Below are 19,431 nucleotides of genomic sequence, written 5' to 3'. Positions count from 1 at the left end.
CAGTACGCTGTGTGGAAGCTGTGGAGCGCCGGTTTGTCCCATCAAGGAGTATGGTCACTTCTGCGCTTGGCATGCTGGAGCTGCTGCGGACCATCTGGCAAACGGGGCAAACAGCTGCGACGAGCGTGTCTTTGTGGAGGCATATTTCCAGAATGTGCTTGAGGATCTTCATGCACCAGAGGACGGCATTTGGAAAGATTCGGATTTGCGTCCTTTTTTCCAGTGGATTTTGAAGCATGAGCAGCATTGGTGCCATCTCAAACTCTCGGGTGGTGCCTTGAGATGGATTGAAGCTGCCAAGAGCCTCGAACCTCCTGCAAATAAGAAGCTCAAATCTTAAAGTTGCCAAGATTGATCACACTGAAGCAGTCGAAGTTTCTGACCATCGAAGAAAGAACTTCCAAAGGAGTTCTCTGGCCTTGTAGCGTTGGGACCAGCAGCTGAAAACATTAGAGCCTTCGTATGAATCAAAAGAACGAAGCCGCGCTACGGAAACTACTTTGTGTTTTTTCCAACTCTTGTTCTCTGTAAGTAGAATTTCGCCCGTTAATGCTTTCACGGATTGTATTCTTGTCTTGAACAAACAAGGAAAACCGAAGCATTGGAAAGATTAAGCTCTTCACTTGCGAGGAACGGTACGCAAGCATCCGATTGATCATGAAATGCTGACAAATCTGGCGATGGAGTTGCTTGTCACTTTGTTGAGCTCGTTGGATGAAATGCCTAGTCCAAAAGCTTTGACAACAAGGCCGTCACATTTTCCTACCAGTAATCCCTCATTATCGGAATCACAAAGATTCAGCTAACCACGCAAGGAGATAAATTTTAGTGTGGCGGATTCCACAGGCAACCTCGACTTCATGGTCGAGTTGTCCAAATGCTCCATCACCACAGGTGAAAAGCTCCCCGGATTCTTGGAGAGAAAAGCAAAAAAGGAAGAAAAAATCACAAAGGAAGAAGAACAGATTGATCTATTACAATCTTATCAGGGTGACAAATGCAGATACTTTGCAAACGTGTGACCTCTAAAAACTTGTAGCAGCAGCATCATCGCCCCCGTGACCGATCAAACCTCGCCCCCACGTTGCTACACGCCTCCCATATGTCAAAGAAAATCCCGCAAAATCTTGACTTATAGATTGCTCGGTTGTCACGTCCACCATCCCATCAACCCCGCCACCTCGAATCTCTCCGTCCAGCTCCATGAAAATGGGAAGAAACGTCGGGGAGGGATCAAGTTCTTCCACGAATCCTCCAAGCTTGTGGCCAGAAATCTTGCGAGCTAGAATAAGCGTGACAGAATTAAATAAAAATAGAAATGACGTGGACAACAAGGCGTTGACGTGGCAGTTGGGACTACTAAAAAGTTCTTTCTAGATAGAGGGCAATGCCGCTTTCCTCTCCAAAAAAGGTGGTGGACTCTTCCCTCTGTGTCCCTCTGGGCGAAAGCTTTTTCCTTTCTTGCATGACAAGCAAGTGTGACTGTTCTCTGACTGAAGGCTAAGTGCTCAAGGACCTGACAGATGGGGATCACTGCCAAAAAGAAGAAGAAAAAAAAAAAAAGTCCAAAAAATTTGGGAGAAGAGAAGTCCTCTTCACACACTCATGCTCCATGACTGCTCTACTGCTGCTGGAGCTCCCTGCGCTGATGGTGACCATAGTGGTGGTGGTGGTGGTGGTGATGGTGGTGCTGCCTTCGCTCCATTCTCTGGAGTAAATCCATCCCCGGGATGCCGCTGGTGGTGGCGGCCACGGTGTGGCAATTGGAGGCGATGAAATCGGCCGTGTCCAAGCTGGTCACAGACCCCTCGGAGCTAAACGAGTTGCTACACGAAACCGGGCTGGCCACGCGAGGAATGGCGACGGCGGGGGTGGCGGTGGTGGTGGTGGCGGCGGCGGCGGTGGCGGTGGCGGTCGTCAAGCTGATGTTCGTAGCGTTGTTCTTGCGGGGTGGCAAAAACAGCTGCGGTGTTGGCGGGTGCGAGCTGAGCGTCAGATCTAGGTCGATGAGCTCCTCATCGACGGCGGAGATGGGCTCCAGTTGGCAGAGCCCCGGGCGGGAGACGCGTGGCCTCCTCGCCACAGGGGCAACAAGCTCGGCCGCTTCCTCTCTCTCCCTCTTCACAGCTACCAGCAATGGGCGATCCGACGGCCCCGATCGCCCGCCCAGGGTGACGTGTCCCACATCGCAGCCGCCGGCCTTGACGAGACTCTGGCTCTGGTGGTGGTGGTGGTGGTCGAGCGCTTTGAAACGCTTCACGTCATTGTGGTGATCCGGGGCCGGGGGCTGCGGTGGTGATGGCGATGGCGATGGCGATGGCGTGGCGGATTTGATGTGGAGCCGGGGGAGATTTGGCATCGGGCCATAGCAGGGGAGATTCGATGGAGAGCTTCCAGCGGGCTTGAGCGATCCGCCGCGAAGAACAGTGTCCACGGCGGCTTGGCAGACGTGCCAGTTGCCCGACCAGAGAAGGCCCACTGCGCCATAGACGGGATTCACTGTTCTTCCACAGGCCTCGTAGAGGAGCGACCGGAAGAGAGCTGCCAAAACCAATCCAGACAATGCAAGTCATGATTCCATCGCGGGGTCCAAAGACTTGGGAGGGAGGGAAGGAGGCTTACCTGGTCTCTGATTCTCTGGGACGGCGGCGATGAAGCCCATGAGCCCCGCTCGTCCGAAGAACTTGGCGACGAACACCGTCGCGTGGCCCTGCGCCTCGGCGCCCTCGATCCACTGCAAGCACGGCCTCAAGGCGCAGCTATCGCTGCATCCCTTGCGAAGAACCCGGCATCCGTTGCAGCTCATCGCGTGGAAAAATGGTCTCGCAATTCCAGCGACAATCTATCTATCTACCTCGATCTTCCCTCGGCCAAGAGGAAGATTTGGCACAAGTCCTCCGAAATATCGATCCAAACCTCTCCCGGCAGGAGCAAGAAGATTGGAAGCACCGAAATATCGATCCCAATCTCTCCCTGGAAGCAAGGGAGGAGCGGTAAGGAGAATGGAAGCACCAGACCTACGAAATATCGATCCAATCGGCTGGATCGATCGGCAGCGCGCGCGGATCGGAGGGAAAGAAACTAGCTCGAAATCAAGGCGCGCCGCGACAAACACCTCCTCCTCTTCCTCCGGAATCGCTGGCGTCTGGTCGCCGCATTCCAGAATCACTGTTCTTCCTGGCGCGGCGCGAGGAGCCCTCGCAAGAGAAAGAGAGGAAAAAAACAACGCTGTAGAACGATGGCGGTCTCTCCCCACTCTTCGGCAAGAAAAATGCGACACAACCCTACTACCAAAACTGGTTAAATTTTAGCCCATTTCTATGGAACCAAAGAAATACACACTTTTTCGATCGTTTCGCCGCGCGAAGATTCCACCGGTGGAGTAGGGTGACCGCCCGATCCAGATCCAACGGCTATTAACGCGACACGCAACTTCTTGGCTCGGCATGTCGGCAAGTGACGTGGCAAGGGCGTCCGATATTTACCCCAAGGTCAACACGGCATGTGCGCGGTAAAATGTAGCTTACATGGTATAGGAAAAACAATTTAAATTTCATGCTTTTCAAAAAGAGAGGGGAGGACATTGACACTGAAAATTACCCACCGGCAACATCTCCGCTCCGGCTACCCAGCGCATCCATCCGTTGATTCGGTGGATCCAACGGCGGTCAGGTGACCGTCCCGTTTATTTGGCGGTGACGTTGCGACGAGGACCACCACCACCGCCCTAGTACACGTGGACTAGCCCCAACTTTCCCTTTATTTACCCTTCTTTTTACCCGGCAACGTGGAACCCGTCAAAATAGACCACCAGCCCGGTCCAGCGTCGGTCGGTCCCTTTCCATTTCCCACTTTCCGGGGGAGGGACTAGCTAGGGTTTATACGGAGAAGCTTCCGGGAAGATCCTTTTCCCCGTTATTTTCCCTTTTTTTTTAAAAACGAGACGCGGCGCATCTTGATTCAATCCGCAAAGCCTTGGAAGAGGAATAATACAAAGGAAAGAACTATATCAAACAAATCATGTACATAAAAAAAACAAGAAAAGGTGGCGGAGTCCGGACGGCCGCCAACTTTTTCTTTTGTTAATGCTTTCTTGTGGAAAAGAATTTTCAAGCGAAAGGGCGGCATATTTCCAGTACCACTGCCAGTCAAATGCACTAATGGCCTAGGTTTGGTATGGCTCACCTTCCGCCACTTGAGGAAGGCTGGGCGTACGGGCCGTACCCCTGCCGTATTGGTACTGTCCACCAAGATTTGATTTCTGGCCATACGGCCCAAGCACCACTTGCCTGGAGGAAGCTTGATCCACGAGCAGCAGAGGGATTTCGACTTTGAGTGCGATGTGATGGCGCAGCACGAATGCGACCATGTTTTGTTTGGCTTGGCACAAGGAAAGAATTAAAAACAACTACTTTGCTAGCTATAGTATCTTGGAGGATCGTACGGGCTGCTCCCCCTCCCGTACGGACGGGCCGACATGGCAGATTCCCCTGTGACGTGGCGGACGTGCGGTGACGTGGCGCTCACGCGGCGTGCTGGCGTGTGAAGGCGCAGAGTGACTTGCAGCCGTGGCTCCCAGCGCACGGGACGATTCTCATGAAGAAACACGCGCGCCGCCGCCGCCGTCGTCTTTGTTTCGCTGCCTGGAAAGTGGGAAAAGAAAAGAATGAGAGAATGACAAAAAACATGCGAAGAACTTCTAGAGAAATGCAAAGCAAAACTAGAATTGGTCTTGGTTACCTTCTTCTCTTCTTTCCTGCGTCGCTTTTCCTCGTCTGACCTTGGCGACGATCGCCAGCAGCACAGTAGCCGCCGGTTGGACTTTGTGCGGGATTCCAGCCTCCTGGAACAAGGGAAGCGTTACGAGAAACCAAAAAATTAAAACAATGGAACTCACAGGTTGGCGTGCTCGAAGCCTGCTTCTCTTGGAGTTAAAACTTCCGGACCAAGGTGCCTCACTTTCTGGAACTTGAGATCGTACTGCGAGGCCTGGCTATGGCTGTGGCTTTCTCGCTCCGAGAGATTGGCTAGCGTCGGTCCCTGTCGCTGGATCACCAAGCCCAGTGGAGCTCTACCGGGTGGAGCCGAGCTCCATTCTTTCCCTGCCGAGTAGTACGAAGGATCCGAGGGAGTTATCGATGGTGTGCTCTGTCGAGCCCAGGCAGTTTCCAGGCGCTCTTCTTCGATTCCCTGAGGACGCTGCTGAGAGTGTTGACTTGGTGACGTTTCTCCGTCTCGCTTGACACCGAAACCGGGCTTTCGGTGGAGATGGTCACCGCGAAGTGGATGCAGTGAAACGCGTTTCTTATCGTGCTCGAGTAGCTTTGACGCCAGTTTGATTTGAACCTCCACGGGACAACCCAGTGACGACTGAAACGCATGGCTTATACGTGATCTTGACTTTTCAGCCTTGGCCTTCTGTTTGGAATGCTGGAACTCGATTTCAACCGTAGCTTGCACTGCCATCCAGCATTGACACTGCTGTCAAGGAAAGATAAATGTCGTATTGCCAGATGCGTACCTTCTTGCATCGATAAGGATATCAATTTTCCGTGACGAAGCAAATGCTTCAAGGATTTGGACCGGCTGTTCTTCAGTGCTTTTTGCCAGACGTCGTCCAGCCTTTTTTGATCAAAAGCACAAGTGTCGTGTCCTGCAGGACAGCGAATAGGTGTTACTAGAAAATAGATATCATCAACTTGCATCAATACCGTCGTTGGTGGACGCCGTTTGAACGTATGGGTGTATCCTTGCTTCCGGCACAGTGGACAAGCTCTTGTTGGCCCAAGGTACCTCCGGTTTTGCAAATACCGCTGTGTCATCCACCGGATTTTCAAAGTGCTCGTGTTCCGGTTCCCACCCTTGCTTGAGTGCTCCTGAATCTGATTCGATCGTTTCTTTCTCGCTTGTGTCGTTGCCAACGAGACTCTGAGTCGCACTCGAGCCGCTAGAACTTGCTGGAAATATATATGCTCGATCTGGTGCGAACTGAAGAATAGCAGCTGTTAGCCAGGTAGTTTGATCGCTTGAAGCCCGGACTTGCTTCTCCGCTTCAGAAAGTATTTTTAAAGCCTGTCGTAGCCTCTCCAAGTCTTCTTTGCTCACTGTTGATAAAAAAAGACGCACGTCAGCATCAACTCAAGAAGAAAACAAAGGACTCACACGCAATTTTGTGAAAAAAACGCCTCTTTCGTTGAGTTAAAACCGGTTTGTAGCTCCCCGCAAGCATGTCCGTGATAAGAGTAGCTAGTTGCGACATGAGAGCGAGAGGCTCGACACCAGATTCCAGCAGATTCCTCACACTTTTCACGGTGCTCACGGTATCTCCGGAAAGAGCAAAATCCAGCAAATCCATCAGCTTGTCATCGGGAAGGAGCCCAACCTGGAGAAGTATAACGTTATATCAATTTTCCAGCCCACCAGCCAACTAACCTCTCGTTAACTTACAAGTTCTTGCAATGTAGACAGTGTCACTACTTGTCCCAAAAGGCCAAGCTGGTCGAGGGTCATTTCCGCGTCCCTGAGTGATCCATTCGACCTCGACGCAATGAGTTCAAGAGCTTCTATCTCGATGTCGATGTTTTCTTTCGTCGCCAGCTTCTGCAGCCTGCTGATAATGTCCGGGTCCTTGAGCTTGGTAAACGGATACTTTTGGCACCTTGAACCCAGCGTCCGTGGTAGCTGCTCTGGGTTGCTCGTTATCAAAATCACGATCGAGTTCCCCGGAAGCTCTTCCATGCCTTTCAGGAAGAAATTCCATGACTCGGCAGTCAGAGTGTGAACTTCGTCCACGACCGAAAGCCTGTATCGACCAGAGGAGGGAGGTAGAATCGCAACTTCCAAGAGCTCCTTCACGCTGCCTAGGCCGTTGAATCTCGAGGCGTCGAATTCTCGAACGTCCAAGCTCTTGCCAAGGTTCAGCGCAACGCACTCCCGGCACAGGCCACACGGTCTGAGCTCCTCGGAGGAAAGGCAGTTCAAAGCAGCAGCGAAAACCCGAGCTGCGGAGCTCTTGCCTGTGCCCCGCGGACCTTGAAACAGATAGAGCGAAACGATGCGTCCTCTAAGAACCGCATTTGCGAGCGACTGCATCACCACGTTCTGGCCAACCATGTCTCGAAACGTCTTTGGCCGGTATTTGTAGCTTAAGCTTTTGTTCTGCCTAAAATCACTGCCACCACCTTCTACCACCCTTCGCTCGGATATCCAGCCCAGCCGTTCTCGCAACCTTGCCTGGAGAGCTTCCGTCGTAACTTGAGACCTCCCTTTCGGTGCTAAAATACCCCTCGGGTTTAATTCTCCTCTCGCCGCTACGACATTGTCGCTGTCAACTTCTACTGACGAAGCAGCGACGTCACCACTTACGGATGCCTCTGGTTCTGTCAAAAGTGGAAGAGCCTCAGCGTCCGAGTTTCCGGCAGAAGAATACGATAGACAGTCCTGCTGGAACATAGCCGTAGCGAGTTCCCGGCCTGACTCGGACTGGCTTCTTGAGAGCGTATGCTCTCCAGCCTTCCTCCTTGCTAAAACTTCCGGACGAAGCATTTTACCCGTGCTGTCGAGGAAACCTTTTCCCTTCGGTTTCTGGCCCAGACGGGACCAGTTCCACGGTATCCCACACCCGTGCTTTGGTTCTTGCGAGCACTCCAACTCATCTTCGTTGGTTCCTGTATAGTGGTAGTGCTGTTGACCGGGATCTGGGAAGCTGAAGGCTCTCGTGTTAGCAATTTCTCGTGAGACAACTGGAGACCTGCTTTTGTTGGAAATATCTCTGGACGACAGCAACGGAGAATGTGACCGGGACCTTGCGTTTACTTTCTGGACCTGTTGCTTCTCCTCTACCTCATCCTCGGCCGATGCTTCCGGATCACTCTCAAAAGAGTTATTCTTGCTTTTTCTTCTCGGAGCAGCAGGACCAGCAGCGAACTTGAGGAGAATGCTGGGATCGTCGTAGACACCCAGAGACAGAGGAGAAGGGGTCTGTCCCTGTACATTCGTAGCTAAAGTCTGCTGCTGCTGCTGGAGTTGAGTAACAATCTTCCTAGAGAGGCTTCCACTTCCATGGCTGCCAAGTGAGGACCTATCCAGGTGAACTTTCCTGTTTCGCTTTGTAACTTTGGTCAAGGGGTCTTGATCTTCGGACACCGCTGCCGACTTGTAAGACTCTCCACCCCTGTTAGCCTCAAAATTACTACTTCCTGTCTGTGAGTCATTCCTGTGCTCCTGCTGCTGGTCAGTAGCTACTGTACTCTTATCTTTACCTCGCAAGGCCTGCTCCAGCTTCCGTGTTCCTGGACTGGAGCCTTTCATCAGCGGCGACTTAAGGATGGAGCTGGTGGAAGGGTCCCTGAGCGAACGGGTTCGGCTGAGAGCTGTAAGTTCCCTCATCAGAGGGAGGCCCGCTGCTGCTACTCCACCGGCACTCAGGTGGTGCCTTGCTTCCACCGTCATCTTGTGCCTCTGCACATGAAACCGATTTCTCAGATGAATACAATTTGTCAAGTGCACATGCTTGTCCAGATGAGACGACCGAGACTCAGATCCATGACTACTTCCTGTTCCAGCGGCCGCTCTACTTGGCATTGTCAAACACATGCATGAAGCAGGAGCGGGGATAGCAGTAGCATTGGATCTGCTGGGACCTTCCATTACCAAAGAATCACAGTCAGAATCAGGAGAGGCCGCAAGTGAAATAGAATTCGGTGAGCACAGCCTGGATAGAGAAATGCAAGACATTTTCTTTTCCCAGGCAGGTCAAGCAAAGCTCCTCCTTTCAATGCTTTTATGATGCACTATGAGGAATCTATTATCCTCCAAAATGCTGCCTTTTTGGGCCTTTGGATGCTGATTCCACCACTGGGCAGTGGTGTGCGTCCTCTGGTAATGCTGTCTCTCTACGGCAGCAATGCTTTCTTCCGGCAATTTCCCGTTCAGTCGCTCACTATAGCTACACACGGCTTGCTTTCAAGACAACACACGCATCCACTCACCACTCACAACAGACAAGAGGGACTCTCCTGAAATCAATGGGTACTAGAAACATTATCTACGACCATGTAAGGATGCACAACGCACAGGCAGGCTAAGTATCCAACCAGCTAGCAATATTGATGCCCAAAACATGCACACAGAGAGTAGGCTCAGCGCGCGGCGAGGCTAATGAATTCTGGAAACAAGAAGCGAGGTACAAAGCGGAAGAACAATGATTGTTGTCGTTCCAATGAGCTGGCTTTCATCAAGAAGAGGAAGTTCAAGCTGGGGTGAAGAGGAAGGAAGAAACAAAGGAATCTCATTCTCGCGAATGTCAAGGAACGCAAAAATAAGACAAAAGGAGAAAAGAAATCACAGGGAGAGCTTTCAATGTTGGGAATGTTACTGACTTCCTTCTCTCCCAGAAACCCGTCTTGCACACATAAATCCACCGCATCCGTGCGAGAGGAAAGACAAACCATTCCCGGGAACAGGCAGCCCACTCTTGGAAAACATAACATATGAAATCTTTGATGGGCTCTGGATGCGAGGAGAAAAGCTAACTGGTGAACAGCAAACGGAAACGACTTTGGCGGCAAGTTGAAGAAAAAAGCAACGCAGGGATGAAGGAAAGAGTAAAGTATAAGACAATGCCCCGACAGCCCAAGAAGAAATCGAATACAAAAAATGCCAAGCACTAGAGTGGACAAGAAAACAAAATATTAATCAATCATAGTATCGCTCGAATCCAACAAAGGAGAGTACTTGGTCATAGCGCTAGAGCGAGCAACAACCAAAGCAAAAAAAAATATAGCAAATCCACAGAACAAAAAACAAAAGGAGAAGGTTCTAGCTTACGAAAGCAACCGGATTCGCAAGGAATCGCAGAAAAGCAAGCTGGATTTCTAAATGCAGCGGCAGCACGAAGCAAGAATCGATGGAATCCCTCATGATTACCTGAAAGCCAGAAGGATTTCGCGAAGAATTGCTCCCCACGCGCGCTGCCGCCCTCGCATTCGCGCCTGCGCGCACGATCGCCTCGCCCTAAACCCCAAACCCTAAGCACAGGGCGCGACGAGCAAAAGAGGAGATTGGAATGCCACACTCCCCGGCCAGCAATAGAGTTTTCCCACCCATTTTTGCACACATAGTTTTGCCATCCAACGGTAGATATAGCATGGCCATGGGCGTCACCCATCATGACATATGCCACGCGTCAAAGCCTGGCATGGGTGTGACCATGCATGTACATCAGCCAAACGGAACAAAACCGAGTTTTCCGTCAGTCTGCTCATCTCCTCTGACGGCGACAAACGACGGCGGGGGATTGCTGTCTCACGTGCTAAAGCACGTCCGTAGAATCGTACGCTGATACGCTGGTTAATACGTCTCTGGCGTAGTTGAAGACATAGCTCCTCGACAGGTTATAAACACCAATTTTTCTTGCCGCTTGCAAGAACTGCTTATAGCTACTTAGCTAACTGCTAAACAATCTACTACTGCAACTATCCTAGTGGTTTAAATGAATTTCTTCCGAGGAGGTGGGGTGAGAGAGATCTGCATGGAAGTGGACACTTCCAGCCAGCTAGCTAAGGTCAATTTTGGAAGCGTAGCTAAGGGCTTTAAGCGTAGGTTGAAAGAGCTAGGCTTGCTGTGTAAAAGTATAGTAGAGGGTACATTGTCAGTGGCTGACTAAATGGTTTGAAAGAGGGGCCTAGTACAACATTCTGACTTTTAAATAAAATTTTAAACCATTCAGAATAAAAAATTATAATTGTTTTTAATATTTTTGTAAATATAGTTATATAAAGGACAATCCAGTAATTAAAATTAGTTATATATATATTTATATATATATATATATGCTGATTTTTCTAACTAATAAATCAATTGTATATACTTTTTCTTATGAATTAATTTACTAAGTTTTATAAAAATGATATTAAACTTATACAATTAAATCAATCCATGACTATCACTGCTAATGCTTTGAGAGGTTTGTTATTCTTACATTTATTTTAAAACGAAATTGTAAGTAAAAAGACATTAAATAGAAACCTAATTCAAACCTTAGTTCATACCTATAAATTCTTGAGAATATGCAAGATAATAGAGTAAACCAAGAAAAATAATATTTAAGATAAAAGCGGACCCGCTGACGTGGCAGAACACGCTGACATGGCGGGACAGTGCTTTGGTGGAACGCTGACGTGGCGAGACTCTTTGGATACGCTGACGTGGACTCCCAGATGGGGTCTGGTTGAGTTGGGCACTCCCGTGACAGTCTGAGATTATGCTCAATGATCAGTTGAGTTATAACTCTCGGGACATGCTGGGATTGAGCTCAGACTCTTAGGGACTCTTGGGACCACTTGAAGCGACCTAGAGTGGACCACTCCCTGGACTGTTTGAGATAATTTTAGAGTGCTGGTTGAGTCTGAGAGTGAAACCAGAGAAACTCTGGTGGAGGCTCATAGCGGGATTGGCCTGGCACTCTGAAGTAATAACAGAGCTCCGGTTGAGTTTGGAACTCATGAAACACTCTTAAGAAATTCCAGAGCTTCAAGTTGAGGCAAAGGTTCCCTGAACACTTTGTGAATTTGAGAAACTCCGGTTGAGTAGGACCCCTGAAATTCTGTCTGTTTAGTTTGTTTAATAGACAGGTGATGCTGAAAGTAAAGTATCAGTCTTGAGGAAACAAACTAGAATCCTGATTTTTACTTTTTAAAAAAAATTATTTTTCCTTGTAAGGAGTTAGGAACAGTAGAGAACTCAGCGAGGAAGGCAGATGGATTTCCTGAAAAGGAGTTACCTCCCAAGGCCGTTCGTGCTGAGAACTAAGATGAGACTTTTGAAAGCACCATTTTACAAGACTGTTCAGTATAAAGAAGGAAGCACTCGGGATTGATCTTCTTCTATTTGAGACTGATCAGGTATAAAGTGAAAAGGTGGTGGCAATGAGGAGGAGGCTATTTTAGCTGAATGCTTGGAGCCTTTAACGCGCCATGAGCATAAGAGAAAGAAACAAGGCCAGTCGAATATTTTTAACTGAGGGACTTTGTTATCGAGTTCGAGCAGCTATGATCAAGAGACAAGGTGTTACAACTATTTTCAGTTACAAGTTAGCTCCAGTTTGAGGAGATCAATTAGCTCAGCTCTCTCTAAGCTCCGCCTGTACCTGGATAGTTTAACTCCCCAATAACGGTTTGGGAAGCCCACTGGCCTTGGCCCCGGACTTATCACACAGCTACACTGTGTTGCCAAGAGTCCTTGAGCAATTGGAAAGCAGGCAGTGCCAGAAAATCACTTCTGGAAACCACCTCGTCACACTCTCTAAATAGCTTTAGTTTAGTACCTTTTGTGGATGAGTAGTATAACCCCTTATACCCACTAATACTTCCGGTTACCCCTTCCAGTCCCACAGCCTGCAGACCACACGTTTTAGGCTCCAACATATTTTCCTGACACATCAGCTTGTATGAGGAGGTAAGCAAACGACAACCATGCCCCTGTCTGCTGCGTAATTCAATTCGTCCTCAGTAATGTGTGATTTGTGTCCATCACAGATGAGCAGAAGAGGATGAAGGAGAAAAACTCCCCCAGCGATCGAATTCTCTCTGTGTGCCAGGAACTCAACAAATACTTCAGCCTTCATCCATCCGTTCTCTTGCATTGCAAAGGAAGCTTCAGGCTCACAATCTTCATCCACGCAATCTGCCGACGTTTCCCCTTGAAGATATAAATTTTTTGCAAACGACCGCCGTCTGCCAGGATTGCTGCGACAACAGTAATTCTTTTTCTTTCGTTGCATCCGATACTGGTGACTTGTGTGCAGCCTCTCTGAGCGAGTACCCAACAACCTTGCTCTTTCTCGCCCGAAATTCAGCCCTGTTTCATCAAAGTTCAGGATCTGGCTCAGAGGGAATTCACCTTGCTGTAGCACTGCACGGTAGCGAAGGAAGAAAGGCTCAATGGTCCAGGGCACAATCGTTGCTGCACGTCTCTGCTCCACAGTTTCGGTTGATCTCAGAGTTAGGCCACGGTAACAGCTCCGGAAACTTAACATACTCCAGTTCCAGCAGCACAAACACCATCCCATGATCTCCCTGCAGAAGCGCAAAGTAACGAGTCAGTCCCGCCTACTACTCTTGCAGACTGGCTCTACGGACGCACCACCACAAAAAGCAAAGGCCTTTCTGTGATGTTCAGCGACGAAAAGGAGGGCGTTATCGTGGACTGGATTAAGGAGCGCGTACGTTTGGGCTGGGCACTAACCATCAGGATGGTGAGCTCCAAAGTAGGCGCCAACGCGAAAGGCCTCCCGTTCAAAAAGGGTGTGCCTTCCCGTGGGTGGTGGAGTTGCTTCCGTCGCAGACATCCATTCGGTTGCAAAACTTGGAGTAGCACCACGAGGATCTGGTGTCAGGGAGACGTGGGAAGCCGAAGAGAGCATATTCTGCACGGAAGCGCTTTCCCATGCTCCAGCTGTGAGCAGCAGCAAGGAGTCGATCACAGTTAGGTCTGGAGACAGCCTCCCAGTACTTTGCGGAGTAGAACTCTTTCTCAAGACAGTCACAGGGAAGCATCCCGCATACCTGTTTGCAGATAGCAGTGTAAGTCGCCCACGTCTGCTCGATCTTATGTTTTTTTGTCCTCCACACATTTCTGCCGTGTTTCTCACACTCTTCAGTGGGACTTGCAGAAGATAGAAGATAAAGCTTGGGAAGGCGGTGGTTTTTGAGCTTCCGGAGAAACTCACAAACTGAGCCTGAACAACGTCTGCAGCAGGCCTCGATCGATCGCTTCACGTTCGCCTGTGGAAAGTACACCAGTTGGGGTGCCGATACAGGTGAATTCGTCCTCCCAGTGGTAAGAGCACCAAACTTCTTCGTATCTGGAAAACATCCATGAGGTAGAGTTTTTTTTTAGCTTTGTTACCATTGAGAAAGGTTGAGAAGAATCCAGTCCTGTAGAAGGACCATGCAGTAACGAGAAATGTGTGGGGCAAAGCAAGTTCAGCAATGCATCCACAGCCAACCAGCTTTGAGGTAAAGTAACCTCTATTGTCATTGCAACTCTTCCAGTAAATGCCTTTTGCAAATACTCAGGTGGAACAAGGCTTCAAGAAAGCCAGGTTCAAGAAGCTTGCATTTTCATAATGTGTAGGGATGCCTCTGGATTGTTCAAGACTGCAGTTGCAAGCCACAAGGTACCTGTTGATTTTCATTTTGTTAGACAAAGGGAGAAGAAGGTGGTATCAGTCTTGCCTTTTAAAGACCTGACACATGATTCATTCATGCATGAGGTCAAGGGTATCCATTGCAGTTCATATAGAATTTGCATTGTGAATGCATGGAATATAGAAATGGAATATGTAAATGTGCATATTAATTAGCTTAAAAACCTTAATTTATGTATGGTTTGGCTTGAAACTAATTTAATGGATATCAAAATCCCACTACATTAATATTAATATACAATCTTCCATTTGGAACAATGGAAGACAATCAAAGTGAATAAACCGAGATTTGAAGGAACATCAGGAAAAGGCATCAGTGGATCTATACGTGGTGTTAATTATTCTTGATCCTTTTATACAAAACGTTTTAGCTGTTGCACATATACAATTTTTAAAGAATTGATCTATTGGATGTTATGCCAAACCTCATAAACTTGTAATCCAATTTGTTGCAACATTTGATATAATTCCTTCCACTAAACAAAGAGCCCTTTAGACAAACCATGTACTTTAAGATTGGGAAAACGAATTAACATAAACATTGTATCCCATAAGTGGATGATAATGGAAATTATAATGTTATTGTTGTCCCATTTGTATGTAGTTCAAGTGTTCAGTAGACTCTACTCAAATTAATGGAAGAATGTTCATCAAATACTAATCCCAAGACTTAGCATTGATAACTAATGGCAATTGCAATGGTAAACTCAATTATGTTAGTAATATCAGATCATGACCATATAGGAGTTTATATGGTGAAGCATTAATAAAACTTTGCATCCTTGTGACATATCTATACCGAAGATACGGCAAATAACCATCTTAATCCGAATGCTAAAAGTTTATATACTTTGTAATCATCACTTTGAAGGTCCGAACAACCCATTCTACCAACCTATTTGATGTGGATGATAAACTTTTATGAAAGTGTGGTGTATCCTCAATTAAGACGTTAAAATGTGAAATGCCTCAGTCATAAATGCGGGACCATTATTCGAAAGAATTCGTTCTAGACAGTAATGATGAAACACCACTTAATTAAGGAGGAACTATCCAACAACAATTATAGATGCACTAGTAAGAGTTTTAATTTCCACCTAGTAGTCTGAAACAATAATAATATACTTATTGCCAACAATCGACCAAGGAAAAGACTCTATTAAATCAAATGCCACCAACTCAAATAAATGGAAAACTATAATTGACTCTAACTGTCTTTCTACAACATGAGGGAGCTAAACGCAGTTATGCACATACTGAATAATATCACATCGTATCTCTGGCTAATAGAGAGACGTATGCAACTTTTCAGTCACACAATGATATTTTATATGCTTGCCTAAAATAGGAGAATCATGGTAAGCATGAAGAAAATATGGAATAAAGATCAAAAGCACCACCAACTTTAAATGAATATTAGGAGAAGGTCATTCTTAAGGTGATATTAAGAATGTAAATGCCAAAATGGCAAATCATCAGTAAATGATTTAAGATTCTCAAACCTATTATGAAACTTTTGGATTTATGGCTCAACCTTTTGAGCCTCATGAACCTTATTAAAAGAAGGTAAATTTTGTTCCATACATTATGAACACTATATATCAAATACAACAACCACTCATAACATAGAATCTTGGTCCAAAAAATCCACAAATGCTAGAATAATAGACTTGTCAAAAATATGAGAAGAGAATGAAGAAAAAAGAGAAGCTCGATAAAGGGATTAACATTAGTCATAGAACTCCTTAGGTGATGAATAACATCGAAATTATATATTTAAAGTTTCAAAGCTTATCGAGCAATACAACTAACCAAATTCTTTCATTTCAATAATGAAGTAACTGCAACATAATTAACTTCTAGTAATGTCCAAGAACTATATAAATAAACATAAAGTTTCTCACAACCCCAACCTACTACTAAACACTTCTTCTTTATCGTGGAGTAATTCACTTCCATCAATTATTATGTACAGTTGATATATATAATGGGACGGCACTGATTAAGCACACTCGGGCTCTCTTGCATTAACAAACCTCCAAGACCTATACTAGAAGCATCCATGTGCAAAATAAAAGGTCAAATGTAGTTATGTACATAAAAACTAAAAGAGTCATCAATAGTTCTTTAAGATCCATAAACGCTTGCTCATAGTCCACAAACCAAATGAAAAACGACATTCACGACTTCAGCAACCCTCGCAACGGTGTAGTGTGATAAAAAAGATGATCAACAAAATGACCAAGATACTACACTTTGCATAAGAAGCATTGTGCATTATTCACACACTTTGGAATAAGGAACTTTAAAATAGCCATAAGTTTATCAAGATCAATTTGCAAACCCTTATAAGAAATATTGTAACTAAGATAAGTCATATCCTTAGATCTAAACACACATTTCAACCACTTAAACTTTAAACCAACTTCCTGTAGCCAATCTAACACCTTACAAATATCATAGACATGTTTCTCCCACATCCTATTCAAGTGGATCAAGACATCATTGATCAAGTCAGTAGTTACCTTTAATATATCTTAAAAAACTTCATCCATCATCTGTTAGAAAGTTATTAGAGCATTGTTTAAACCAAATGGCATTATCAAGAATTTATACAAACCAAAGGGTGTAAGAAAAATAGTCTTGGGAATATCTTTCTCAACTATCAGCACTTACCAGATTCCAGAAGCAAAATGTAATTTGGTGAACCCTCCCCAAACAATCTAAGAGATCAACAGTGTGAGGAAAAGGGTACACATTTAAAATTGTCACTTCATTTAACAAACGATAATTAATGCAGAAACAAATACTTCTAATAGGCTTTATCATAAAAAAGTTCACATGCCCAAAAACTTTGCAACTTTTAAATAACACTATTTTTCAATATCTTCTTGATATTTGGACGTAGAATCTTGATCGCTTATGGTGACTGACTATGAATAGGAACTTTGATTAGATGAGCATCCCTAGTTGGAATAAGATGATATATTGCAATCTTGGCTCCAAACGATAGGTCAAATTCAAAAAGACAGGCATACTCCTTCATGAGCTGATCAATTACTACAACATAAAGACTATTGAGGGGATCAGAAGAGGGAATAGAGGAATAAAATGGAAATATAAAATAAAGTAATGAGAAAACAAAAGTGATGAAGCAAAAGTAAAAGTAGAGGGATAAAGAAGAACATAAGTGAGAGGAATAAAAGAAATAGAAGCTTCAAAGTCACACTTGGTAATTGTGCCGTAACCAATCCATACCAAGGATGAAGTTAAAAGCTTGATTCGGCACCACCCGTAATGACTTCAACTCAACTTCAAGATTACCCACATGCATAACTAGGTCTGCCTCATCTCGTGCATATACGTGTGTATGGTTGTTGCCATAAAAAATGAAAATTAGCTTTGCCATACAGCGTAAATTTAAATGGCAATATGTGGTAGTAAATTGAGTAATAAAGGATAAACTCAAGCTTATATCAACCAATACAGAGAGAATAATAGGAGACCTCTTATTATAAAAGTGAGCTTGGAAAGTAAACACTGGATTAATTGGTGCCAAGTGAACCCCTTAATAATACTCCTAAAAGAAATATGGAGGGATTAATGATTTTTTCGCATAAGAACCTTAACTCCTCATTTGCCGGAAGCATCTCGGTGTCCAAACCTTCTACTACAACAACACTAACAGGATGTTATTAACACTAAGGTCTTCACCCAGAAAATGGAGGCTATTAATCTAGAAAACGTTAACAACAACGATAAGTGTGATTAACTTCATCACACACCTAATAGTAGACATTACAGCCACAATTACATCCTCACCCTTGTCCTTGAACTCGAGTAGTAATAGTATCAACCTCTATTGGAACAAGATTATCTCCTATATGAAGTGAAGTTTAAGGACATGTAGTGAAAAGTGAAAGATGTAACATGTTATAATGTTATGCTAAGCGAAGAGCATTATCAAGGGTGGCTAGAGCAAGCGTATGTACAAGTTCTACAAGATTTTGATGAAGTGTTAACCACAACATTCCAAACTTGATCTGCTCTGATATATTTGACTTTGCACAAAACAAAGTGTTTCGGAAACGAATGCTAAATTGCATCACTGACTCAAATGGCCTTTGACAAAGACAATGCAATTGTTAGAAGGCATTATCATAATTATTAACATGTTCAAATGTGAATTTGAATGTCTAAGAGAATACTCTAATCCTCATGAGTGGTCCCAAGAATGATATGTGGCAATCACTGTAAAATGATTAAACTAATAGTATAATTCTTAAGGAACATATGGAAGAACTTTGGCAAATGCAAGGATTGGCACGCTAGAGCATGATGGAGTTGTACGCACATACCATAGAATGCTACCACTAATTGAGTTTGATTATTCAACTATAACCATATAGTATCAAGCAATTGCACCAACTTACTCCAAAGTCAAAGGAGGAGGAGCCTGCCGCTCTACTATAAAGATGAACGAAAAGAAAAAAGCAAAAAAGAAAAAATTGAAAAAGCTATAAGGAAAGGGAGATTTAGACAATGCAAAAGTTAAATTCAAACTAAAATCCTAAATCTAAACACTCCTCAAGGATAATTAAAGTGACCTCTCAATCAAATATGAAAATGGTATTAATTAGCCCAAAAACCCTAGTTTATATATGAATTGAAACTAATCCAACGGCTATCAAAATCCCACTATGGTAATATTAGTATATGGTATTATAGCCATATATTTGGACCTTACAGCATCATATAAAAATAAATATAAATTTATACTAGAATACAAAAGTGAAATTGTATAGTACAAAACAAATTAATATTATACAAAAACAATTTGTTGTATAAAACCAAAAATTGTATAATATATTACACTATAACAAAGAGATTTGAGATTACATTTAAGTAAAAACTGTTTGAAGTGTGAGTTGTCAAGCAAGAGTGTTATTTTAATCACTTTTGATGCTGACTTATGCTTCATTTGCCAAAGGTGAAGAGGAGAAAGATTACAATCAGAACTACTTATGCCTTTGTTTTTGCATGTAAGTTTACTTTTTGTATGTTCTACCTTGGCTTGGTAATATACTGCTTTTACAATACAAAAAAAGATTCATGCTAGCATTTGGTGCTGCCATGGCATCTGTCCATAAAGCACATCCAATTGCAATCTAAAAATGGTCACTCCCAAAAAAAGGTCACCAAGTTTTCTGCTTGTAGAATCA

General features: G+C 45.1%; 3 protein-coding genes across 4 annotated transcripts; all 3 read right to left on the bottom strand.

Moving 5' to 3' along the window:
* Window positions 1-953: 953 nt before the first annotated feature.
* On the bottom strand, window positions 954-3,277 carry LOC9648216. The gene is made up of 2 exons (XM_002980472.2): window positions 2,623-3,277; window positions 954-2,541 (listed from the first exon to the last, which is right to left on the bottom strand). Exons 1-2 carry the CDS (start codon window positions 2,804-2,806, stop codon window positions 1,622-1,624), a joined length of 1,104 nt encoding a protein of 367 aa, XP_002980518.2. The 5' UTR covers window positions 2,807-3,277; the 3' UTR covers window positions 954-1,621.
* A 1,046-nt stretch (window positions 3,278-4,323) lies between these two features.
* LOC9648215 (protein STICHEL-like 3) lies at window positions 4,324-10,048 on the bottom strand. 2 transcript variants are annotated; one of them, XM_024685682.1, is made up of 8 exons: window positions 9,928-10,048; window positions 6,448-8,642; window positions 6,163-6,382; window positions 5,712-6,104; window positions 5,522-5,653; window positions 4,898-5,459; window positions 4,741-4,843; window positions 4,324-4,643 (listed from the first exon to the last, which is right to left on the bottom strand). In XM_024685682.1, exons 2-8 carry the CDS (start codon window positions 8,593-8,595, stop codon window positions 4,524-4,526), a joined length of 3,678 nt encoding a protein of 1,225 aa, XP_024541450.1. In that variant the 5' UTR covers window positions 8,596-8,642; window positions 9,928-10,048; the 3' UTR covers window positions 4,324-4,523. The 2 variants fall into 2 exon arrangements, with proteins under 2 accessions (XP_024541450.1, XP_024541451.1); XM_024685683.1 differs by having other exon boundaries at window positions 6,448-8,460.
* Window positions 10,049-12,439: 2,391 nt separating this feature from the next.
* Window positions 12,440-13,069, bottom strand: LOC9656282. Its single transcript, XM_024685494.1, has one exon. The coding sequence runs from the start codon at window positions 13,067-13,069 to the stop codon at window positions 12,440-12,442; it is 630 nt and encodes a 209-aa protein (XP_024541262.1).
* Between the last annotated feature and the right edge of the window lie 6,362 nt (window positions 13,070-19,431).

This window comes from Selaginella moellendorffii, unplaced genomic scaffold, assembly GCF_000143415.4.
Source record: "Selaginella moellendorffii unplaced genomic scaffold, v1.0 SELMOscaffold_45, whole genome shotgun sequence".
Taxonomy (NCBI): Eukaryota; Viridiplantae; Streptophyta; class Lycopodiopsida; order Selaginellales; family Selaginellaceae; genus Selaginella; species Selaginella moellendorffii.
Note: the sequence above shows the minus strand (reverse complement) of the source record. Positions and strands in the feature narration are given on the sequence as shown.